The sequence below is a fragment of the Diceros bicornis genome, chromosome 18, assembly GCF_020826845.1.
Source record: "Diceros bicornis minor isolate mBicDic1 chromosome 18, mDicBic1.mat.cur, whole genome shotgun sequence".
In the NCBI taxonomy this organism is placed as follows: Eukaryota; Metazoa; Chordata; class Mammalia; order Perissodactyla; family Rhinocerotidae; genus Diceros; species Diceros bicornis.
In genome coordinates this window covers 2,777,303-2,803,802 of record NC_080757.1, presented here as the reverse complement: position 1 = coordinate 2,803,802, position 26,500 = coordinate 2,777,303, and the positions used below count along the sequence as shown (strand labels likewise).

Sequence of the window (26,500 nt, the reverse complement as noted above, 5' to 3'; positions counted from 1 at the left end):
GGGCTCACGCGGCTGCTCCGCGCCCAGTTCGGCCTGGGTAGGCGACGCCCGTGGCCGGGCCGGCCCGGCCATGCCGCTGGAGGTGCAGGACGCGCTGTACGTGGCGCTGGAGCTGGCAATCGCCGCGCTGTCGGTGGCGGGCAACGTGCTGGTGTGCGCCGCGGTGGGCAAGTCGAGCGCGCTGCAGACGCCCACCAACTACTTCCTAGTGTCCCTGGCGGCGGCGGACGTGGCCGTGGGGCTGTTCGCCATCCCCTTTGCCATCACCATCAGCTTGGGCTTCTGCACTGACTTCCACAGCTGCCTCTTCCTCGCCTGCTTCGTGCTGGTGCTCACGCAGAGTTCCATCTTCAGCCTCTTGGCCGTGGCCGTCGACAGGTACCTGGCCGTCCGCGTCCCCCTCAGGTGAGGCGCGCGGCGTCCCCGACCCCGGGGCCCTGTTGCAGCCCCGCAGATGACCGCCCGCTCCAGGCCAGGTTCCTGCCCTCAGGAACCCCAGACAGGCGAGGCTGAGGCGCGCGGGGCGCTCTGAGCTCCAGTTCCCCAGCCTGAAGGACTCCGGCCATCCCCAGAGACACGTGCGCCCGGGCTGCCATTCCCTCTCGGTTCCCGGTACCCAGAGAGGCCTCTGCACCCCCGGATGCGCGCGTCTCTTTAAGGGGACCTGCGTGGGGACAACACTAGAGGTTCCGGGGAGGGAGGTCCCCGGGCTCCCGCCCGCTGTGGAAACTACGGGAAAGCGCCACCCAGATGGGCGGGTGGAGGCCCGGGCGCAGGGTGTTTGGTGATTGCATCTCCTCTTCTGCGGCAGAGCTGTTTCCTCCCACCCCTCACCCGCAGCCCACCTAGAGCGAGGCCGGGGTCCAGAGCAGCGGCCAGACGCGGCCCTGAGTGTTGGGGGTCTGGGAGGCCGGAGAGGTTCCAGGGCAAACTTTGGATGCAGGGACTTAGCATTGTCAGAATGGACACTACTCACGACCCAACTTCAGAATGTACCTGCTGCAAAATGAGGGCTGGGCAGATCCGGGGGGGATGTACCAGTTAAAGTTGGGGGACGCTACGGTCCCTGCAGTCTTAATGGTGACTCAAATCACCTCCATTTACATTTATTTATTTAGTTAGTTAGTGAGGAGGATCAGCCCTGAGCTAACATTCATGCCCATCTTCCTCTACTTTATATGGGACGAAGCCAAGCGGTCCGGCCAGTGCTCGGCAGGGATCCAAACCCGGGAACCCTGGCCGCCAAAGCGGAGCGCATGCCCGAAACCGCTGCGCCACGGGGCTGGCCCCTCCATTTACTTTTTTTTTTTTTTGAGGAAGATCAGCCCTGAGCTAACATCTGTGCCAATCTTCCTCTTTTTGCTAAGGAAGATCGGCCCTGAGCTAACATCTATTGCCCATCCTCCTCTTTTTTTTCCCTTTTTCTCCCCAAAGCCCCAGTAGATAGTTGCATGTGGTAGTTGCACATCCTGCTAGTTGCTGTATGTGGGATGCCGCCTCAGCGTGGCCGGACAAGCCGTGTGTTGCTGTGCCCCTGGGATCTGAACCCCGGCTGCCAGTAGCAGAGTGCGCGCACTTAACTGCAAAGCCACCGGCCAGCCCCTCCATTTACTTTTAAAATGAGTTAAAGTGCTTCCCTGTTCGCCTAGAAGAGCAGCCTTAGAGCCTCATGCCATTGTGTAACTTGTTTATCCTCCGCTGCCCTGTCCCAGCAGGCTGGGAAAGTGCCACCAGGATTTCAGAATACTGGAGAATTTATGGGTTCTCTGTTTCTCCTGCAGTGAGAAAATATAGGATTCAAGCGATGGAGGAAGCCCGCAACAGAGTGGAGCCCCAGGTGTAGCTAAGGAACAGATTCAAAGTTGAGAGCTGAGAACAGGAGTATCAGGGAACCTTAGGGCTTATTGAAAATATTTACTATCTTTGGTGCCTGGGCCCCTTGGGCCTTTCTTCTTTTTTGCTGAGGAAGATTTGCCCTGAGCTAACATCTGTGCCAGTCTTCTTCCAGTTTGTATGTGGGGCACTGCCACAGCAGGGGTGGTGAGTGGAGTAGGTCCGCGCCCAGGAACCCAACCCGCGAACCCGGGCCACAGGGGCGGAGTGCACAGAACTTTAACCACTCAGCCATGGGGCTGGTCACCCCTTTGGCATTTCTGAGTTGGGTGAGCTTGGGATCTCTTTGGGTTTGGAGCTGAGACAAGGAAACTGAGTCACAGGAGTAGGAAAGTAGGGAAGGAATTAATTTATTGAGTGCTGACTATGTGCTAACTCTGTGAGGCAATTTATATTCAACTTATGTCCTCTAATCCTTGCAGTAACTCCAGAGGGTAGGTGCTGTTACCTGGGGCTTATAGATGAGGGGGTGGTGGCTCAGGGAGATAAGCATCTTGCTCAGGATGGTGCCTCTGGAATGAGCGTTGGAGCCAGGACTTGGACTCAGAGCTGGCACCACATTCCCACTGTTCCATCAGACCATCTTGTGGGGCTGTGTGCGGCATCAGTGTTTGGGATGTGGGCAGAAAACGTATTGCCATTTCTGGAAGCAGACCTTCCTGCAGTAAATTGGTGGTTGTAAGGGAAATGTGTTTGAGGGAATTGACTGGGAGAATGTTCCTGGAGCCTTTTTAGCAGGTAGACGTGTTGAGCCTGGTCCCTGTAGGTTGTGTCCTGGTTCCCAACAGGAAGGGGAACCTTCTGCTTGGCGGGGCTGTGAGCCTGATCTGTGTGTCTAGGCCTTTCTACATGCTGCTGCCCTTGGCATCTGACCAGGAGGCCTCAGGCATCCCATCGGGTGTGACAGAGCCCAGGGATTTCCGAGGCTTGGGGTGGCACGGCACACTCTTCTCTCTCTTAAGGGTCCCTTTCCTGCCTTTTGGTCCTCATGTTGGTTACTTGATGGCCTTTTGGCCTGTTTGCATCCAGCAGGCAGTCACAAGCCCCAGCCTGAGTTGCCCATCTAAGAGAAGCCCCTTGGGCTTGCCCGTGGCAGAGGTCCAAAGAGACCCCAGCTCAATGGGAGTTACTGGAAGAATCTCCTGTGCCCCCATGGAGCAGGAAGTTCCATAAAAGTTTAAATCTGTTAGTTCAGGGGCCGGCCCTGTGGCTTGGTGGTTAAGTGCGCGCGCTGCGATGCTGGTGGCCCGGGTTCGGATCCCGGGTGCGCATCGAGGCACCACTTCTCGGTTCATCCTGAGGCCGAGTCCCACATACAGCAACTAGAAGGATGTGCAGCTACGACATACAACCATCCACTGGGGTTTTGGGGGGAAAAAAAAAAAATAAATCTGTTAGTTCTTGTCCTGTTTTGTGCTGGGTGGGGTCTTGAAAAAAATGGGTGTGGGTGTGTTAAGGGGAAAGAAATGTGAATCACGGGCCTCTAACTTCTCCTTTGCATTTGCTAGGGACAGGAGGGTGAGATGTAGGAGTAGGGAAGGAAGAACGCTCTGTGGAAAGTCACCATGAAGTTTATCCCACCTCTGTCCTCCTGGCCTGCCCACAAGGTTCAGAGGTCTGGAAGCGTTGTGTGCAAGCAGCCCCATCTCCCCATCCCGGGAAGGTATGGGCATCTGATCTGCCCCGGCACCAAGCCCCACCCTGGTGGGCTGGAGAGGTGTACTGGTCCTCCCGGCTCCTGAGCCCTCCTGGGGGCTGGCGCCTGAGGCTCACCTTCTTCCCTCAGCTGTTTAGCACTTCCTTCTTCTGAGGAAGATGGCTCCCTGTGAGCAGGCTAAACTGCAGATTATAGGGCCCCACTGGACACTACTGAGTCAGAATCTCTGGGGTGGGGTATGTGTGGGATTCCAGTATCACATCTTTAACCAAGGACTCCTGGTCACACCAAAGTTTGAGAACCCTCCTGGAGTCAGGGAGACTTGAGGCCCCCCCTTCACTTTAATGACATGGGCCAGGGGCCAGCTCTGACTTAGCTCTGAGGCCCTCCTTGGGGTCCTGGAACTGCAGGTGGGAGTAAAGTTGGCAGTGTCCTGTTTGGGAGGTGTCTCCCCTCCAAAGGCAAGCAATAACGAAGGTAAGGTCCAAGGAATGAGGGCCAGAAGCCCAGGCATGCCTCTTACCTGGGCAAAACAGTCCTTGGACTTGCCCTTGGTTCCATCCAGTTCAGTGGTGCGGCGGGCTCGGAAGGCATTTGTGCCCCAAGGCTCTGAGTGAGGCCCATGTGGTCAGCTGTGAGCACAGCTCAAGGCCGCAGAGGCTGCAGTCCCCACCTGCCACCCAGCTGCCAAGATGTTTACTAACGTGGGGAAGGTTACAGTGCAGAAGGAAAGGGGAGACCTGGGGTGATGATAGGCACAAAAATGACAGCTTTGGCCGGACTTGAAAAGGAGTGTCTGCTCACATCAGGTACTGCCCTTGGCCTTCAGAGTGAGGGGTGTCCACAACAGAAGCAAGTCCATTTCCTCTAGTTCAACTCCACTCAGTTTCTGACGTTGGCCCTGGCAGACTGGTGCCATCAGGAGTGGGCAGTGATGAGGGGGGCAGATGCACACAGCAGGGCCGGGTCTGCAGGCTCCCCAGCTGTGGGAGGTGGAGTGTGCCAGTGGCCAGGGTGTGTCTGGGCACAGCTGCTCCTTGGCTCTCACTTCACCCTCAGGCTGTTTCCAGTGGGAAACTTCCTCCTCTCTAATCTAATCCTGTTCCCCTTCATGCCACACCCCCAGCCGAGGGGGGGGACCTATGTGATTCACCTCTGTCTGGGGGCCTTCCCTACCCTGCTCCTGGACTCAGTTTCCCCAGCACTGTGGTCTTGAGTCTCCAGTAGGCCAAAAGCCAGCTGTTTTCCCAGTGAAGCTGAAGGAGCGTGGTTCCCACAGAGTGTCTGGTTGGCTTGATCAATCAACAGAATGGAAGGGGGTATGTTTGTTTGACCTGTCCATGGACCCTGACCCTGTCACCTTCCCTGCCCCCTTTGCCACATGGAGGCTTTTTCTTGGTGTGTCACATGTCTGGTCTGTGAGGTAGGTATTGAAGACTTCTTAGCAAGACTGTGCCTTGGGTGAAAATGTGGCCTCCACTTAGCTCCTTTTAGCTGACTAAACTATAGGGTGGGAGTTGGCAGGGGATTCTGAGTGTTTTTTCAAAACTTTTTTTCTTTAAAGATTTTATTGATTTATTTTTCCCCCCCAAAGCCCCAGTAGATAGTTGTATGTCATAGCTACACATCCTTCTAGTTGCTGTATGTGGGACACGGCCTCAGCATGGCCAGAGAAGCAGTGCGTCGGTGCGCGCCCGGGATCCGAACCCGGGCCGCCAGCAGCGGAGCACGCGCACTTAACCGCTAAGCCACGGGGCCGGCCCTCTTTTTTTTCAATTGAGCTGTAATTCTCATATGATAAAATTCATCTTGAATGTTGTTTTGAAATAAAGCTAGAAAAGATTTTCAGCCCTGGGTCCTACCCCTCCAGCCTTCCCAAAGACTCCCCTCCTTGGGTTCTCCCTTCTTCCACATCAGTGTTATCTTTCTCCTCCAGATCATTCCCATTGTAGTGGGTTGAACGGTGGCCTCCCAAAAAGATGTCCATGTTCTAATCCCCAGAACCTGTGAATATTACCTTATATGGGAAAAGAATGAATATTACCTTATATGGATCTTGAGAGAAGGAGCTTCTCCTGGATTACCTGGTAGCCCCTAAATGCAATCACATCCTTATAAAATAGACATGCAGAGAGAAAGGAGAAGGCTGTGTGAAGATGGAGGCAGAGCCTGGAGTGATGCGGCTGCAGCCACGGGATGCTGGGGCAGCCACCAGAAGCTGGAAGAAGCAGGGAACCGATTCTCCCCTAGAGCCTCTGGAGGGAGTGTGGCCCTGCTGACACCTTGATTTCAGGCTTCTGGCCTCCAGAACTGTGAGAGAATAAATATTTTAAGCCACCAGGTTTGGGACACTTTGTTACAGTAGCCTCAGGAAACTACCATTAATATATGAATATGCTTAAATCAACTCTCTTCAACCACACACCCCCTCCACTTACTGGTTCATTCCTGTCTCCCAGTAAATGTCTCCAAGTCATCCAGTGTCACTGCCTCCACTTCCGTTGTCACCACAGTGTCACTGAATTGCTCCTCTCAGGTCACCTCTGCAATGCCCCCCTTTGGTCCAATCTGATGGTCACTTCTTGGACCTCATCACACATGTCCTCTCAGCAGCTCTCAACCAGCTCCTGCTGGGCCACCTGGAGCCCCCACCTCATCTCCTACTCTCCTGTAACCATTATCCACATAGCTGCCAAGGAGAATGATTTGAAACTAAGTCAGATCACATCATTCCCCTGCTTAAAGCTGTGCAGTGGCACCTAGAGTAAAATCCAAATGTCCCACTCTGGCCTCGGGGCCCTGCATGATCTGTCTTCTGCCCACTCCATCTTGCATCCCTCCCTACCTTGCTCACCACAGTGCAGCTACACCGGCCCACGTTCTTTCCCTGAACACAGTCTTTGCACTGCCTCTCCTCACTTAGGCCATCTGAAGAGGCTTCTCTCAGCCACTGCATTGATTTATCACTGACTCTATCATTAAATTATGTCTTTACTTGGTTATAGTCTCTTTCCACCCAGAGCGTGAACTCTGTGAGGGGAAGGGCTTGGCCTTATATACCAGGACCCAGTACTCAGCATGATGCCTGGCATGGAGTAGGGACCCACATTTTGGATAAATACATGAGTGACTGGGTGAAAAGAGTATGTGTTAGGGTGTGTCATGCCTGGGGGGACTATGCAAAAAAGATGGGAGGGAGGGAGGGAGGGTCCAAGATGGCAGATCCCAGTAATGAGCAGAGCCCTCTGGTGAAATGATGTCGTAAAAAAGATGGTCCAATAAGTTTTAATGAAGAAAAGAGGGGGAAACCATCTTCTGAAAGGATGTCTCACAGGCCTGAGGGAGAACGGGGTGGAGAGGCACTCAGAAAGCTGGCAGGTGCTGTGGGTGAGGGCTGGCCTGAGGACAGTGGCTGCAGACCCTTGGGGCACAGCCCGCAGGTCCTGGCTCTTATGCACAGTCCTGGGGCCATCCTGTTACCTACAGACGGGAAGATGGCGCTCAGGACTGGAGAAAAAGTCACCTGGGACTCCGGGAAGAGAGACTTCGGTGCTACACTGCTTTTATCTACCCTCTGTTAGCATACCCTCCTCTCAACTCCACCTCCTAGCCTGGAACAATGACTTTAAACCAGCAGCAGGTGCTGCAGTTGGCTCCTGTCCAAGCCCATGCCTATAAGGGCTAATGGGAACCTCCAGCCTGTCCAGGAGCTTGCTCCTGGGCAGGTAAGTTCCCCACTGGGCACACATTTGCCCAGGCTGAAGCTGAGGTCTGGTCTATTCTAATTAGTTAGGCCCTCAAGAACCGTCTCAGAACCAGGTTGGAACGGGGGTAATCGAATCTGGAGGATACCTAGAGGTCCTCCTCTCGCTGGGGGTAGAGTCCAACCAGTTGGATGGTCATCCAGGAGCACCTGGGAGCTGCAGGTTAGGGAGGAGAAACTTGTCTTCCTGCAAGGAAGTGGAGCCTGTGAGCACTCAGCGTCGTGGATGGGAGCACAGGGTTTCCCCTGAAGGGTGAGGGAAGGAGGATCTGCCTGGCCACCTTGAGCCTGCTCTGGGACTGTGGCCTGGAGCTGCACCCAAAAGGCAGTGGGAGCCCCATGTGACCAGGAGCTCCTCTGCAGATCAGGCTGCAGCCTGTACTGCTCTGTGTGCCTGGAGGGGTGGCAAGCCTGCCCTAGAGCAGCAATGGCAGGGAAATAGTGTCTGGCTTTGCGTCTCAGCAGTGTCAGCAGCGTTTCCACAGAATTCTGAAAAGCACAGGTGGTTGCCTGATCATGTGGAGAACCTCTGTGTGTAAAGGGACAAAAATTAACATTTTCACCTGACAGATGATGTGCTACTTTCTCTGTGACTGTGTGCATGGGGTCTCTGGCCTCGTGGGGCCCTCCCTGCTGGGCACTGGCAGGATCAGTTACTCTGTGGGACCCAGTCTCTGTATCTCCTTCTTTTGATCTGTCAGCTTGTAATCACAGCATGGATGTATGCTGCAGGGACAAGTATGAGGAATTATGTCCTCAGCTACTCCGGACATCAGAATTTTTAATATTGTGAATAGCAGCCACTCTTTTGTAGCCTTTTCTGTATGCCTGGCATCTTACGTGCCTAATCGCATTTAATCTTTATGACAACCTCATGGGGCAGATACTATTACCTTCCCCACTTCACAGATGAGGAAACCAAGGCTCAGAGAGTTATGATTAGCCCAGGGTCACACAGAAGCTGGGACTGGGTGAGCCTGTCTTCCCAAGAGCCCTTAACCAGCATGTGAACAGCTGAAGGGAAAGGCTCCAAGCACTGTGGTCATCCAAAAACACCCCCTTGATGAGTCGTCCCTTCTGGCAGTGGATGAATGAGGACGCTAGCAAATTGTGATTGAGACCTTTTAAATATTACATGGGACAAAGAAGACTATAGCTAAATAGTAATATGGCTGAGAAAGTGGAAAGGGGTACCTTGGTCAGTGTGCATGAAATGTCACAGAATTTGATTAACAGCTACAAGGACCTGTAGAGGATCTCTTCTCGCCTCCTCGCTCCTAATGCTTCAGATTCATGACTGCCCTTCAGGAGTGGGGCTTAGACATGGTTATTCTCCCCTAAGGGCATTAACAGGTTGTGCTCTTATCTCTGAGGCTAACAGGCTGGAGACACTGCCATTGGCAGCAGGAACTTAATGGCAAATAGCAAATGTACCTTCTTTGAAAGAATTAAAGTTGAGAAGAGACTATCAGATGGCCTTCTAACTCAGTCTGGGCTGAGGGAAGGGAGGAGTGCTATTTCTAGGTTTGGAGTTTTGTGTGGGGGAGGAATGGGAGGAAAGAGCATCTTGAGCTAAGGTGGAGCATGTGGGCAGGAGCAGAGGGGGAGAGCTCCTCCAGTCCAGGCTTCCCAGCCTTAGGTGTGTGTGTTGAGGGGTTTGGAGAACAGGCAGATCAAAGAGGGCCTGGAGGCTCGCTAAGGAGTTTGGGTTTTGTCCTCAAGGCACTGGTAAGTCCAATGAAGGAGGCTTTTGTTTTTTTTGAGTTAGAAATTGACTAGTATGCACAGAAGTAAACATTCAAAAGTACAGACGGGTACACAAGGGAAAGCGAAAGTCTCCCCTCCCTCGCCCCTCACTGGGGCAGCCCTCCTGGACCGTTTCTGTTGGTATTTCTTCCAAGGGTCACTCCAACCTCATTGGCGACACCTGGGTTTGTGCTGCCATCTTCAAACCAAATCTGTTGACTCTCTACCATGTAACAGGAGGACTGTGGCTCACACAAGCCCTCTTTCCTACCCTGCTCCTTCAAATTTTTGTTGTATTTTGATTTTTTTCTGTGGATCATATTTCAGCCTTTATTTCTAATTCCATCAATTGTAGGCAAGATCTGTTAACTGTCAAAAATGAGGAAGAGTATACTGCCACCATCCCTTCCAGGTCTCTCACCTCCTGCTATCAACTGTACCATTACTTTCAGCACATTGCCTAATAGAGGTTTGACTTTCAAAAAGGTAATTCTTGCTATTGTAAAGAAATTGAAACTGTATAAAAGGGTAAACTGTGGAAAGTAAGCCAACCATCTCTGATCTCTGGTTTCCCAATTCGCCTATCAGAGGCAACCACTGTTTCTTGTGTTTTTTTCCTACAAAAATTATGTATTGAACATATATAATGTTATATAATACCATTACTTTCACATTGTCAAGGTTAATACCATTTACATTCTATTCTGTAATATAATAAAGTTTCTTGAACTTTGTAGAGTTTCTGAAAATTGGAAACCAATAAATAGCACTATAAAATTTTTTACCTGTATATTTCTTACCCCAGAATGGAGTAGTATGACTGGAGTAGGAAGTGCACTCCTGTCACTAAACCCATGCTTCTCAAGGAGATAGTTCTTATGAGCAGGTCAGATGGATTCTATTTTTAGGTGCTATCCATTGCTCAAAATTATGCCACATTTTAAGTCTGCTTCATGTTTGGATCATGAATTTCCCAGCTGGAAATTAAAAGAAAGTTAAAGGAAGACCATGGCTTCCCTTACCCTTCTGATGATCCAGCTTCTTCATCATCGTCATTGCTGAATGTCCTAACATGCCTTCTAAGTGTGCTGCACAACTGTCGTGTTGTGACTTCCTTCATCGTACTCTTGGAGTTGTTCAACCATTTCTTGCATTCCATGTTTTCTTTCCTCTTTCTGGGATTCCATATTTGTTTGTTTTTATACACATCCTTAGGTAACTTTTTCAAGACACGGGAGATAATCTTTCTGGGTTCTTTGCCAAAAATGTTACTTCTCACACATGATTGGTAGTTTGACTGGATACAGTTCAGAAGTTTGAAGGCACTGCTCTAACACCCAGTGTTGCTCAAGAAGTCTGATGTGTATGTGATTCTTATTTGTAACTTGTATTTTCCTCTCTGGAAGCCTTTGGAATCATTTGCTTTTGCTTGGTGTTCTGAAATTTCACAAGGTTGGGTCTAAATATTGACTTTCAGCTTTTCTCCTTTACTGGGGAAAGGTTCACTTCTAAGTGAACCTTTCCAATCTGAGGACAGGTTTGTCTTCAGCTCTGAAATTTTAAAAAAGAATATTTTTTTGATTTGTTTCCAATCTCCATTTACTCTATTCTTTCCTTCTGGGATTCTTAATAGATATATGGATACTTCCTCTCCTTGACTGATCTTTTGTCTATTAAATGTTCTCTTAAATGTAAGTTTCCAATACTTTGGCTTTTCATTCTCTCTGGAAGAGTTCTTTTTTCCCCCTAGTTCTTCTATTTTTTAAAAAAATTTTAGCATTCATATTTTTACTTTTGATTTAAGGTTAATAATTTTTGAACTTATTTTGAAAAACCTTTTTTGGACTCACATGGTTCAGATTCCTTCATGTAGCATAGAGTGATACAATTAAAACTCTTTGTTCCACCCCATCCTCCATCACTAGGTCTCAAGCTCCAGTTTGGGGAGAGGGTAGAAGGGTAAGGGGATAAGTGCCCAGCTCCATAGGAGATGGGGGGACAATGACTGGGTGGGTGAGGCAGCTCACAAAGCTGGTCCAAAGGCAGTCTTTCCCCTGATTTCTATTCCTCTTCTAAATCCCATTCTGATACCTGCTGTCTGCTAGGCTAGAGCCTCTTGTCTTTGCCGTCCTTGTTTCTGATTTAGAGCTCCGTGCCCCATCCTCATGATCCTATCTGCCTTCTGGTTTCTAGAAACACATCAAAATCGCTGGTTTGCTGTTTTGTCACCCTCCACTTCTATTTTTGGGATGGTTATGAATTTATTTCCTTTTGTGTTTCTCTACTGTCATTTAAATGTGATTTTCTGAGAAGTGATAATTAGGTGGGACGTGAAAGGCCAATGTAGGATTTTAATCAGGATTTCGAGATGGTCAGGTTTGCATTATAAAACAGTCACTCTGGTGGACAGCAAGGAGGATGGATGAAGGGGACAAGATTATATAGGGTAGCCAGTTGTCATCCAGGTGAGAAGGAAGAATGCATGACTAGGGCAGAGGCCATGGAGATGGTGACAGAATCTAGAAATATTTGAGACATGTAAAACCCAAACTTCTACACCAGGGAAGGTTGATGTCTGATGCCAGCCAAGGGGTCTGGCAGAATTTGGAGCAGAGGGGCCACAGGTAAAGCCACATAGCCAACCAAAAAACCAGGACAGGAAAGAATCCTGAGAATCAAAGATGGGCCCTGGAACCACAATCAGTGAACAAGGACTAGAGACACGGCTGGTCAGGCCTAGGCGGGGTGGGACTTACAGGTGTGAAATCTGCAGTGCCTAGTCAGCCCGAGTGACTGGCAAGTGTATCTGTATTGACACCACATATTGAATGGTGTGCTTGTGGCTGGAAGATGGGATCATAAGGGACAGGTTCAAGAGGACTTGCTGACTTGGTCAGATATTGGGCGTAAGGGAGGGAAGAGTCCAGGATGACTCTCAGATTTCTGGGCAGCTAGGTGGCACCATCCCAAAGACACGGGGGCTCTGAGAGAGCGTTGCATAGGTTATGTTTAAGATGCCTGCAGGTTGAGCAATATAGTAGGTGGTTAAGTTTGGAAGCTGGGGAGTTTGGGGATGGTCAGTCCTTCCACCTGGCTCCGGACCCAGCTCCTCCTGCTTTGCGGGAGCCCACCACTACTCATAACTCCCAGCCTCCTGTATGGTGGCCTCTCCATCTGCAGGCTCTTTCCCTTCGCTCCTGAGACATATTCAAGCTCCTCTCACTTCTCTCAGCCTCACCTTCTTTGGTTTACTGTTTTGCTCCAGTCCTACCACCCACAAACTTCCCAAAGCATCTTTCTGTATGTGACATCTTGGTTTCCAATGCTGATTGCAACACCACTGCCAAATCTGCTTTTTTAAATTTATTTATTTTATTATTATTATTATTTTTCTGTGTGAGGAAGATCACCCCTGAGCTAACATCCCATGCCAATCCTTCTCTTTTTTGGCGAGGAAGATTGGCCCTGGGCTAACATCCATGCCCCTCTTCCTCCACTTTATATGGGACGCCGCCACAGCATGGCTTGACAAGTGGTGTGTCGGTGCGCACCTGGGATCCGAACCTGCGAACCCTCGGGCCACCGAAGTGGAGTGCACGCACTTAACTGCTACGCCACCGGGCCGGCCCCAAATCTTGCTTTTTTTAAAATGTAAAGAACTATAAAGCTTTATTGAAAGACATTACAGAACAGGTTCTGTCAGCTGCACTTCTTAAACCCTCCCTTCAATCCCTTACTTCTGCCTTATTCCAGGATGCCAGTCACCTATCTGGTCATTCTGCATCCATGCTTGCTCTTTTAGCCCATTCTTCACATAACAGAAATTTTCTAAATTGAAAACCTGATTGTACCTCCTTCCTTTACCTAATACTCCCAGTGCCTTAGGATAAGGTCCCAACTCTCTCACTGGCTCTGGTCCCTTCTCCTCCAACCTCTTCCTCCTCCTCCCTCTCCTTTGTTTCTCTGTTCTGGCTTCTCAGGGCCTCCCTCAATTCCTGGAACTTATTGAGGTCAGGCCTTTGCACATGTTATTCTCTCTGCCTGGAATGTTCTTTATCTGCTGCCTCTTCCTAATTTTCATGACACTCTCTCTGGGAAGCACCCAGGATTCCTTTGCAGCTCTCTGCATACTTGTAGCTATTTTCTTAATTATTTATAATTTGTTTCAAGTTGCCTTCCCTTCTCCATTATAAGCAGGGCTCATGTTGTTCCCTCATTATCTCCATTACTTGGTCCAGTTACTAGCTTGTGACATATTTAGGAATTGGCAGTATGCGTGTATATGCACATGCACACACACGTGTCTTTGTGTGTAGGGGGCGTGCATGTGTGTACTGTGGGGGATTAGCCCTGATATGGATGGATGAGCCTGTTGCCTAGATATGAGCAGCCCGTGGAGGGTGTCCTCAGGATAGAGGGTGGAGGAAGAAGAGCCCCAAGGAGACTGAGAAGGAGAGGTAGGAGAAACTGAAGAGGCAGAGAAAAACTCACAAAACCAACACGGAGATTTCAGTAGGGAGAGGTTAGCACTGTTACAGAGGGCTACAACAGCTCCTCAATTTGGAGCTAAGTTTTCAGAAATCATTAGTTTTTTCAATAGCAGGGACTTTAAAAAATTACAAAACGAATGCAGTATATGCATGTGTGTGTGTACACATATATACATACGTAAGCACACACACACACTGCATTCATTTTGTAATTTTTAAAAGTCCCTGGTATTAAAATATATACATATATACACACACACATACATATTTGTATCCATCTGACTGGTCTGTGGTTTCAGAATGAATGAATCATTCTGAAGTAGTGTATTTTTTTTGCACAACTTCCAAATTGCAAAACTAATACCATGAATTCCCATATACTCTTTCATTTAAGTGTACAAATTGTTCATATTTTGCTACATTTGCTTTCTCTGTCTCATACACACACATACTCACAATTTTACTCAGGAATTTTAATATTGATACAGCACAGTCTATAGTCAGATGTCCCCAATTATCCCAATCATGTTCTTTATAGTTTTTTTTTTAATCCAGGTTCCAGTAAAAGCTCATGCATGCATTTAACATGTTCCTTTTTGTTGTTAGTGCCATCGAGTCGATTCTAACTCCTAGCAGCCCTGTGTACAGCAGAGTGGAACCGTGTGCCATCTTTCTGCGCCATCCTCTCACCTTCTGGCGCTATTTCAGACAATGCTCTGCTGCTATTCAGAGGGTTTTTTCATGGCCATTTTTTTTCAGAAGTGTGTGGCCAGATCCTTCTTCCTAGTTTGTCTTAGTCTGGAAGCTCTGCTGAAACCTGTCCACCATGGGTGACCCTACTGGTATTTGAAATACTGGTGGCATAGCTTTCAGCATCACAGCAACATGAAGCTGCCACAGTATGACAACTGACAGACAGGCAGTGTGGTTCTTGTCCGGGACAGGAACCCGGGCCGCGGTGCTCAGAGCACTGAATCTTAACCACTAGACCCTGGCTTGTTCCTTTAGTTTTCTTTAATCTGGAATAGTTCTTCAGCCTTAATTTTTTTTTTTCTGCTCTTTCAAGACATTAACATTTTTGAGGAGTCCAGGTTGTTTTGCAGGATGTTCCTTAATTTGAGTTTGGTTGTTTCCTTATGGTTAGATTCAGATTAAACATTTTTGGTGGGAATACTCTCTACATGACGTTGTGTCCATTTTAGGCCATCACATAAGAAGGCATGCAATATGAATCTGTCCCACTGTTGGTACGTTAAATCTGATCAGTTGGTTACGGCTGTGTCTGCCAGGACTTGTCATTGTAAAGGTATGTTTTCTCCATTGATATTTCTTGCCTAAATCAGTTATTGCCATATAAAATGGTAATTTTCTTTTTTCTCATTTCTTTCACCTTCATCAGGTGGCATTCTTCTGTAAAGAAGAGGTTTACCTTTTCGCTGCTCTTCCTTAAATTATTTTTTTTTGATATCTGTATCGACTTATGGAATTTTATTTTCATTCAGTGTGTTGTAATCCATTCCTCTTGTTCATTTTGATGTCCAAATTTGGCCAATGGGAGCCCATTCAGGTTCACTTCTGTTTGAGTGTTCCCATCAATTTTTTGAGCACTTCCTTACTTTCTGGCACAGAAAGGTTTTTCAGGCTCATACTGTATTTTCCAGCTTTGGAATCAGCCATTTCTCCAACGAGCCCTGTTTCCTTTCAGTGGAGAATGGTATTTAGAAATCAAGATTTGGGTAGGTGTGCTCATTGCTACTGGAGCATCATTTCTTCTAGGCCCTCTCAATGAACAGACTAGATTTTTTTTTTAAATAATGAGTTGAAAGAATTGCTTACAGTAGCATGCCATCTAATTAATGAGTAGGAATGACCAGGTTAAGCAAATCACCATTTGGCAACTATCATACTAACAACTGGTTCAGGCAAGAATCATCAATAGGTGCTAAAACTCATTGGTGAAAGTTTGATGAGGAGCAAGATATTTACGAAGTCTCAAAGTATCTACCACAAGATACCTACTAATTACAAGGCGAAAAATAGTTACAGTGGAGAAATGTGGCAGACACCATGATAACCAAGTGATCAAAGTTAACATCACCACTAATGGGATATACCAATATGTGCCTCCTGATGTCTTCTTCTAACTGGTTGTTTGTGTATATGTTTTGACAATTAATGTTATATCTGAGGCAATGTGTTTTAACCCCAGCCATGGGAGGGTATTTTTTGGAGGAGAGGACAAGGTATCTTTCTCTGGTCTGGTTTCAGGCAGTGGCCCTTTCTCTCAGGAGCTCTTATTTCACGTGGAGATCAGAGTCTGGAGCCCAGCAACCTTGGGCTGTCTCCAGGTCCCAGGCAAAATATGAGACCAAAATGTGAGACTCACTAAAAAACAGTCTCGAAGTTGAACTCTGGGAGCCCTGGTCCTGGCCCCCACCCTCAATCTCAATGGGTTGAATCACTATCAGACCACTCTGGATTGCCTCTTCATGCCATAGTAAGCCGGTGGGGAGTGCTGCCAACTTTTTTCTGCTACCTGCATTCCTCATCCATTGTTTTTGGGTGACTATGAAGGACAGAGGCCATCTCTTCCAACCACCTTTACATGTGGCAGTGGGCTCAGCTCAGGCCTCAGCCAGGTCTACCACTGGGATTCAGAAATGTATGAACTTGATGGAATAGATGAGAACCCCTCAGGAGTCAGAGTAGCTGAGGGTCCTGGCCTCCTCGGAAGAACTTAGCCTGAAGATAAGCTCTGGTGACCACAGCTTGTTATCTAGTGGGTAGGCAGGCACTGTCCTTTCCTTAGACTGCCCCGCAGCCTAGAGCTATGAACATCTCAGACTTTGGAGACAAGGCAGATTGCCCTCAATACATTTACCACGAATGGTAAATGAGAGACCTTCCCACTCCCAAACCTAAACTTCATATAAATAGAACCAAACAGTATGCACTCTTTTTTTTTGTTTGTGTGTTTTTTTGAGGAAGACTAGCCCTGAGCTAATATCCGTTGCCAATCCTCCTCTTTTTGCTGAGGAAGACTGGCCCTGGGCTAACATCCATGACCATCTTCCTCTACTTTATATGTAACACCGCCACAGCATGGCTTAATAAGCGGTGTGTTGGTGCATGCTTGGGATCCGAACCTGTGAACCCCGGGCCGCCGAACCAGAGCAAGCACACTTAACTGCTATGCCACCGGGCCAGCCCCCCAGTATCCACCCTTTTTGTATAAGAATGGCTTTATTTGTTCCTTAAATGTTTGATAGAATTCATTAGTGAAGTCATCTGGATCTTGTTTTCTTTGTGAAAAGGCTTTTGGTTATGTATTCTTCAATTATCTATTCAATGCTATTCTGTGCTATTCAATTTTCTATTTCTTCTTCTGTCCATGACAACTTTTTAAAAACCCTGTTTGGTTCCATGAGAAATCTGAAAAATGGGAAGCAAATATTCAGCATAAAAAATTCTCTCTTATACAATGTCTTGTGAACTATAAGCTGAAACTCAAGACACATTCACGTACTCCATGCCTTGTTTTGTTTAGAGCTACCAAGTGAGTGCTAAAGGTGTGTATGTAATTAAGAACCCAAAGTTCTGTTCCTGTCTTATAAATTCAGGCTTTTATCCAGCATTTGCTTGCCAGGCCCAGTGTAAGGTGTTTTGGATACAAGAAGATAGCCTCTGCCATTAAAGAGTGCACAGTTGAGTGCAAGGAGACAGAAAATGTAGTTTTGTGGGAGGTTGGTGGGAGAGGTGCTATGGGAATCATGGGGTACCATGGGAGCACAGTGGTGTATTTCAGTACAAACGGGTCTGCTTCCATGTGAATTTCTGTAATGTGAACTAGTGCACATGTGATAGGTAAATAGGGGAAGGATGTTGGTACAATATAGACACTGCTTTGGTTCATCTATGATTTTGCCCAGGCAAAAGGAGCTGGAATAGTGGGAGTAGCATTACAGTCTTCAGCAGGAAGGGAAAAAACCCTCAGTTTGACTGCTGTGCAGCAGGAGCCCCTTTGGGCCCCCAGGAACAAGGAGGAAAAATACCAGCGCTTTTACCTGGGCTTCCTCCCTCAGAAAGCCACATCCCAGCCTGTTGGTCTCAGCTGTGACAGGCCATGTTGCCCTCGTGCCCCACTTAATAACAGTCCCCTAGCTCAGAACTCCTCTTTCATCTGCATTGTCTTGGCACCTATCAGCCTTGTTCTAATTAAAGTTTTGCCAGGATTTCCATTAGACTTTTTTGGTGCATTTTTAACATTCACTGTGACAGCCTCTAGCTCTGCTGAACTGCTCTCTGTCTGGGTGGTCCAACTTATTTTTTTAGTGCTCTAGTTACAAAATTTTGTAGGTTTTGAGTGGTCTGTCCTAACCCCATTTTCATATAAGTCTTGTTATTACTCAAGTGCAATTTCTGAGAATATGATGTTTTCTAAGAATGTATAATTGTTTTATAGCAGAAATGTTTGTATTACAGAGGAATGAAACTTGTAAGCTAGACAGAACATAAAGTCTCTAAACAGACAATAAACAATTTTAAGAAGCAGTGACAGAATTCCATGTGCATTTACTTAGCAATTTGCATTTATACAGTGCTTTGTACACATTATAGCTGTGTTAAAAACCTCAGCAGAAGCATGGAAGGGGGTTCTGCAGCCACTATTATCTCCATTATTCTGATGCCAGAGCTCAGACTCTATCCAGTCCCTGGCTGGACTGGCCAGGCTCAATATCACTCCCCAGGGTAGCTGCCCTTGGGGATCTGCTGAACTAAGAGCACCCTGAGAACTGGGAATTCTGATTTCTAAGGCGGAGAAAGCAGCCTGGACTGAGCTGAAGGCTGCAGAGCCAGAGGAGGAGGAGACCTTGCCCCAGAAATAGGCCAGCACTTGTTATGCAGCATTTGGCGATTCCCTCTTTCATTACATAACCTCAGTGTTCACACTGTTCCTTTTTGTTGATTCCCTCCATGTGACTTATTCTATCAATCTCCTTAGCTAATGAGCCCCTTACATGGGGAATGGGTGGATCACAGACCAACTCTGTGAACAGCAGTGGGGCATAGCCACTTCCCAGAGTGTGGACTTGCCCAGAACGCTCCTTTTGTGTGGGCTGGAATTGTTCCTGCTTGTTTTGAATAATAAAGCTGCCTATGTTTTCTTTATTCATTTCTACATTGCCTTTCATTTACTTCTCCTACACTTGGGGCAGACGCCTGGCTTCCTTAGCCTTACTGCTGTGCTGATGCCCTCCACAGCAGAGCAGTGACTGGCATAGGAGCAGATGTAGGAAAGGACACGGCCCCTGCCTTTCATCAGGAATGCTTTGGGGACACACACACACACACATACACACACACACAGGGATGTTCTGAGAGCCACAGAGAGAAGGTGTGCAGTCCACAAGCAAGGGGTAGGGCCAGGGAGGCAGACAGGTATTCAGGGAACGGACAGAGGTACAGCTGGAAGTGGGAGATGAGAGGACATGGCAGGAGGTTACCAGAGCCTTCATGAGATGCCAGAGACCCCAGGGGTCATCCCTTCCAGCATCCTGCTCAGTGCAGGGACAGCTGTCTGCTTTCTAGAGCATCGCTGTCTCCTACACCATGCCTGGGTCCAGGCATGGGTCTCGTGGATACTGACTGTTGTACCATTATGGAGCTGGAGCTCCAGTGCTAAAAGTGCTTCTGTCTTTGGAGCCCACACTTCTCCTGTGGGCCTGGCTGTGTCCTCCAACAGAATAAAGAAAGTTCTCTGATTCCTTTAAAGGACTGCCTACCAAGAGGGGAGCAAAGGCCTCTTCCTCCAGTCTTCAATTCCCACGTGGCTGGCTCCATAGAGGGGGCTCCCTGGAACCAGCAAGCAGCTTTGCCAAGGGCAGATGTGTCTGGGGAAGAAAGTGAAACAGCTGACCCATGGCTGGGTAACTAGGCAGAGGGGGGAGCTTGGATTTGTGAGAAGAGTTGTAGGTTCCTGAGCAGGAAAATGACTGCTTTTGGCAAAACTGGAGTCAGATTAGATTGGGTTTGTGTCCTGACTGCAATTGAGGGGCAGCAGGCAAATAATTTAACCTGAGCCTCAGTTTTCACATCTGTAAACTGGAAATAGCAGCTCTGACCTCAAGAGGCATGGTTTGAGTGAGACGTGTAAGCTACGTAGCTTAGTGTCTCCCAGACTGGGTGCTTAGGCAGTGGAGGCTCTGTGTTACTGATGTTTGTACAGCTAGGGAAGCGAGTCTGCAGGCCTGTGTCTCTAAAATTTGGTGTTTGGTCATGTGATCTGAAAGCTGCTAGAATGGGCACTATCTGCCAGTTAGGAGGAAATTAGAAAGGGGATCTTGTTTTAGACAAAGAAATGGATGATGAACTTTTTCCCCCTTATTTTAAAGTTTCAAGTACCATTGGCATATTAAAGATAAAAATAGAGACGGAGGTTGGATATTTCAGCTTTAGCCAAGTATTTTCAGGTCCTCAGAAAATAATTCAATTACAGTCATGCATTGCTTGACAATGGCGAAATGTTCTGAGAAATGCGTCGTTAGGCAATTTCATCGTTGTGCAAACACCATAGAGTATACTTAAACAAACCTAGATATTGGCTAGGCTATACCTAGGCTATATGGTACTAATCTTATGGGACCACTGTTGTATATGTGGTCTATTGTTGAGCACAATGTTATGTGGCATGTGACTATAATTTTCAACCCCACAATGCTCTATGTATCCCCTGGGCTAAGTGGACCCAAAATCCCACCTCGCCTTTCCAAGCACTGTGCTCTCTGGGATATCACCAAATCCCTGTTCTCAACCTCTTCTCTGAACGTTCCCTCCACCACCTGGCCTTGACCAAGACCTGCCCCCTGCTCCCCTCAACACTGCTTCCCTTATTGCTGCTTACACCCTGGACCTTAGGTGGGGACTTGGGCTAGAGCTCTTTCTCTTGGTTCTCTCCACTCCTTCCCAGAGTAGTATCCCCTTCTCTCTTGCAGAAGACCTGAACCATTGAAGTTCTCGTTGTCCAAAAACACTGCCCCTCCCACTCCTTGCTGCACTTCCCCTACTGCTGTCCTCATTCTTGTCAACTGCACCACTTGCCCAGCTTGAGTGTTCTGCACCCTGGTCTCAGTTCTTTCATCTCCTCAGTCTTTCACTCTTCCTCAGCCTCCACTCCCAGGGTCTGCACCTTGTCAACAACAAAAGCCGTACCACCCTCAAAACCACAGAGGCCATCCCACTACATTTTTCTAGCAAGCTCCCTTTTCTACTCCCTGAGACAACTCAAGCATCCTAGCCTTCTCTCCCTCAGGTGATGCCTTTCTTCACGCTTGTCTGAGCTAACAGCAGCTCTCAAAGGGGATGCTGCCCTATCTTCTCACCACCCAACCCTCACCTTTCCTTCATTTGCCCTGTTCTCCTTCTTCCTTCTGTCACAGTGGAGAACTGTCCCTCCAGAGGAGCCCTGGATTCCACATCCTCCAACCTCCTCAGATTCTTAGCTTCTTCAATAACCTTGCCTTTTTTCTGCATCTTCTCTCTACTATCATTTCCATCAGGATACTAACATCCACTATTCTCTTGATCTTAATCTCCTTGCCACCCACTCTTCCCTTTAATACTGTTTCAATATTAATTAATTAAATATTAACACATGAGAGGGAAAAACCCTAGGAATCATCTTTGGTTCTTCATTTTCCTACATCCAATTCATCTTCACGACCTGCTGGTTCTAACTCGAAAGTATATATTTATTTGTACCATCTTTGCTATCACCCTGCTCCAAGTCAATGTTTTCTCTTGATTTAACTACCGAAATAGTTTCCTAACTGATCTGCTTTTCTTCTTGCTCCCCTAAAATTCAGTCTCCATACTATGAGCTTTTTAAAATATAAATCAGTGTCATTCCCCTGCTTAAAAGCCTTCAGTATTTTCCCACTGCACTTTGAATATCAAAATCCAGATTCCTTCCCGGGGCCTACAAGCTGGCCCCTGCACCTCATTTTAGGTTCATTCACATTTCCTTTTGCTTCTTTAGGAAAGTAAAATCCTTTCTTGTCTGAAGCCTTACACATTCTGTTCTCTCTGCCTGGAATGCTCTTCTACTTTTCAAATTTTCTACTCCTTCTTAACCTTTAGCTCTGCTTAGGAGGCCTTCCCTGACAGCCTAAGTCCAAGGTCTTCCTGTTTTTCTCTTACCTGCATCCTATTCATTTTGGTTTGGCCAAACTCATTTTGATGTGTAATTACACGTTTGTGTGTTTACTTATTTTCTGTCTCTTCCATTAGCTTTACAGCCTGTGAGGGCTGTGATTATGTTTCCAGTGCCTAGTAGAGTGCACAGTACAAAGGAAGAACTCTGAATGAAATAATGAACCAATAGGGAAGAAAGACTGAGGGGGATTCACAGAGAAAGCTGCTACCAGCTGCTCCTCTGATGGAATCAGCTGCTTTTCCTTATCTAAGACAATTTAGCATGAAATTAGTTTTTCACATGTGCAGGATCCAGCAGTTTTAAGTTCAGATGTGGGTGGATTCCAGTTGTTTTGAACTCTAGTGGGAAGCTATCCACTATGATCCCTCCGTGTACAGAGTACTCCATGTCTAATATTGCTTAAAAAAAAAGTCAAGTAAAATCAGAAGCAGCATAATGTGATGCAAGGAACACAGGCCTGAGAGTTCCAACTTAGCTTTGGTCTTTGGTTTGTATGTTGCCTTTGTTACTCAAAGACTTTGTATTTCTGTTTCCTCATTTGTAAAATAAGAGAGGTTGGACTAGAAGAGATAAAAGTCCCTTCCAGTTGGTATGAGTATACTTTTAGCTATAGGTAACAGTGGCTTTAAGCAATCAAGACATTTAATTATCTCTTGAACTAGAATATGGAGCCATGATGGTTCCAGGGCTGGTGTAGTGGTTCAAAGTTGTTATCAAGAACCTGGGCTTTCCTTTCTTCTGCTCTGCCATTCGCTTTGTCTTCAGGCTTGTCCCTCGTGGTCACAAGATGGCTGTAGCAGCTCTAGGCATCAAAGCCTCCCATAAGAGCATCAAAAGCAGAAAGGGACGGACATGGGGAAGAGCTCTCCTCATGGGTCTTTCTCCTTTTATCAAGAAGTAAACTCTTTCCTGGAAGTACCCTAGCAGACTTCCCTTTGTCTCACTGGCCAAAACCACCTCACCTATCCACCCCAGACCATTACTGACAAGAGAATTTGCTTCCCCTAAATATAATTCATCCCTCAGGGCTGGCCTGTATTCAACTGTACTGAATTCAATACAGTTGACTCCTGTGAAAAACAGGAATAAGGGGAGGGCTGATGAGGAGGTTGCCTCATGGATCTAAAGTCCTGTGATTCTAAGTGCTTGGCCTTTAGGAGGCTGCCTTGTTATCTTGCAGGGACTAATTGCATTCTTCGCATCTCCAGCAAGGCAATGGCCAGGAATAGCATTTTTTTAAGGAGTGGCTTTACATTCCTGAATGAGGAGGGAAGCAGAAAGGGTTTGGAAATTGATGGATTTATTGGCCGAAAAAAATTCAGTGAGCCACTGAGCCCAGCAGGTCATCTGTAGTAAAGGCCCTACAACTGAGCTGCCTATTGCTGAGAGCTGCCTTTGTAGGGAGCAGAAAAGATCAGGGATCACTGTCAATTAAAAGGCAAGATCTCACTTAACTTCCTCAGCAAACTACCAGTTCTCTTGCCTGTCCAGGCCACAGCATCATGTATTCCTAATAAGTAGAATCTTGTTTTAAAGCAGTTTAATAACAAATCAGATAACAAATGAGGAATGTATTCATAATGGCCATATTATTAAAAACCTATTATGTGCCAGGCACTGTGCTAGGTCCCAGGGATATGGGTACAAAGAATAAGGTCCCAGTCTTTAAGAGGTTGACATTCTAGTTGAGGGGAAAACACATGTAACAGATCAACAAGCTCTACGACTGATGTGTGTATGGGGCCAGAAAGTGGGAGTGGCCACCTCTGCCTGAGCGGTGATCAGGAAAGGGGGTGAGCCTTGAAACAGGAACAGGTATTCTGTCCAATCTTGAGAGCAGCATGAACCAGGAGGGAGCCATTGGTTGAGAATGGTAGGCACTGGGTATGTGGGGCTGAGGGCTGGAGGGCTCTGTGGGCCATGCTGAGAAGTATGGGCTTTATCCTGCAGGCAAAGGAAATTGGACACTTTCCATAGACAAGTCTTAAGGTAATGTGTATCAAATTATTTCTCAATTTTCCTCCCAGAGGTTAAGGAAAGATTTTATTTCATTTACTCCATACATTACATTGAATACATATTATGGACCAGTTATTAATAGTCAAGTTTACAGCTTTGCTATAAAACTATATGTGGACTAGTTTACAGCAAAATGTCTAAAATGTATATAATGATTTCTAGTGATTTTAAGATTTAATAGTTTAAAATTACTAAAAAAAATTTGTTTAATATTTGCTAAGTTATTTCCCAATTTTTAACAACTTTGCTGCCAGCAAAGACAGGGATGTTGCCAGAACTCTTGCTCTCCAGTTTATAGAGGTATTCAGGGATGATTCTTCCCACAGTATGAGGCAAACCTCTTGTGTATCTGTGGGAGACCCGAGGATTCTTGCCCAGAGCCACCATGTAGTGCTGCCTGACTCCAGAGAGCTCTAGTCCTCACCTCCTCAGGCTTTTGTTCAAGTGTCACCTTATCAATGAAACCTCCCCTGACTGACGTCTGTAAATCTACAGTCCCTGCCAGTCCTGATCTTCCTTACTCTGCTTTTTCTTTTTTTGTACTGCACATATCTCCTTCTAACATATCATATAATTTACTAACTTATGTTTGTTGTTTATTATCTGTCTCCTCCTACTAGAATTAAGTCCCTTAAAAGCAAGGATCTTTGTGTGTTCTGTTCACTGGTGTATCTCAACCACCTAGAACAGTGCCTTATAGAAGACCTAGACTCAAAGGTCAGTACCTGGGTAATTAGAAACCACCCTTTGAGACTTCTCCACTTGTCCTTATGGACTATGACTTGTCACTAAACAGAAGTGAGTTACTGAGAACAAAAATCTTATTGAACTTTTAGAGCAAAGCTGTTCATACCTGTGTGCATGTCTTTAGTGTGGAGGGTAAAAGGTCATGGTGCCCTTTGAGGGTGAACCTTAGAGGTTGTTAAGGGTAAAGGCCATGGAACAAAAGCAGAGGTGGGGGGTCTCAGACCCTGGTTGCAGACTACTGTAAACTGACGATAACATATGATGTTCTTTTGACCAGGTATAAGAGTTTGGTCACCGGAACTCGAGCGAGAGGAGTCATTGCTGTCCTATGGGTCCTTGCCTTTGGCATTGGACTGACCCCGTTCCTGGGGTGGAATAGTAAAGACAGTGCCACCAACAACTGCACAGAGCCCTGGGATGGAACCACCAATGAAAGCTGCTGCCTTGTGAAGTGTCTTTTTGAGAATGTGGTCCCCATGAGCTACATGGTATACTTCAATTTCTTTGGGTGTGTCCTGCCCCCACTGCTCATAATGCTGGTGATCTACATCAAGATCTTCATGGTGGCCTGCAGGCAGCTTCAGCGCACTGAGCTGATGGACCACTCAAGGACCATCCTACAGCGGGAAATCCATGCGGCCAAGTCCCTGGCCTTGATTGTTGGGATTTTTGCTCTGTGCTGGCTACCAGTACATGCCATCAACTGTGTCACTCTTTTTCAGCCAGCTCAGGGTAAGGAAAAGCCCAAGTGGGCAATGAACACAGCCATTCTCCTGTCACATGCCAACTCAGTTGTCAATCCCATTGTCTATGCCTACCGGAACCGAGACTTCCGCTATACCTTTCACAAAATCATCTCCAGGTATGTTCTCTGCCAGACAGATGATGTCCTCAAGAGTGGGAATGGGCACGTCGGGACACAGCCTGCTCTCAGTGTGGGCCTATGACCTAGACTCTGGCCTCTTCGAAGAGAAGGCACAAATTCACAATAAACAAAGGGACAGGACATGACTGGATGATTCTTATTGTGAAAGACAGCCACACCTCACAAGCATATGGGTTGCCTCTTTTGAGCACTTCCTGGAGTTACCACATATCTGGTCAATATGTATATGTTATTAGTAGGCTCCAAGGGTTGACAAATGTTATTTATGGTTCTGTCTGGCTGCTCTTACTATGTGTATGATGCTGACAGCTTGAATGGATTGTAAAAGACAGTTTTGTTTTTTAGGAGTCGGCCTCTTTCATGGTAGAAAATGACTGAAACTATTTTGCTGTGAAACACTGTGAACTATTATAATACAAATATTTAACTTAGAGGCAATGGAAAAATAAAAGTTGGACATACTAAAAATATATACTTGTTCCTAGGAAGGTGACCAGGAAAATTAAAAGTATAATTCTTCATTCTAGAAACTGCCATGTTAATTTACAGAAATAACTTAGGGGAATCTCATAAATCCTTAAGTAGAATATCATCAGATAACAATTTTGGTAACATTCTTTTCCATATACAACAAACTACTTTAGACGAAGAAACTGAAGAAATGGGATCCCTCCTCTGCCAGATTCCATGTCCTCCTTCTAGAACTAGGTAGTGAATTTTACTTCTCTCCCATGTTCAAGTTTGGTCAAGTTGCTGGAACCCAAAGTGTGAAAATTTTATTAAGTAAAATTAGATAATTGTGTATGTATATAAGTGAAATAAAAATAAAACTTAAAAAAAAGCTTGGGATGTTGCATTGGCTTGTCATACAGAGCTGCATCTACCTTCTTTTTTTTTTTTGCTGAGAAAGTTTAGCCCTGAGCTAACATCTGTGCCAGTCTTCCTCTATTTTATTTATTTTTAAATTTTTAATTTATTTATTTGTTCCCCCAAAGCCCCAGTAGATTCCTCTATTTTATATGTGGATTGCCGCCACAGCATGACTGATGATTGGTATACATCCGCGCCCAAGATCCGAACCTGTGAA

At 46.8% G+C, this 26,500-nt stretch overlaps 1 protein-coding gene across 1 annotated transcript; it reads left to right on the top strand.

Moving 5' to 3' along the window:
* Positions 1-26,271, top strand: ADORA2B (adenosine A2b receptor). The gene is made up of 2 exons (XM_058559620.1): positions 1-405; positions 24,805-26,271. The coding sequence occupies exons 1-2, from the start codon at positions 71-73 to the stop codon at positions 25,472-25,474; spliced, it is 1,005 nt and encodes a 334-aa protein (XP_058415603.1). The 5' UTR covers positions 1-70; the 3' UTR covers positions 25,475-26,271.
* The last annotated feature ends 229 nt before the right edge of the window (positions 26,272-26,500 follow it).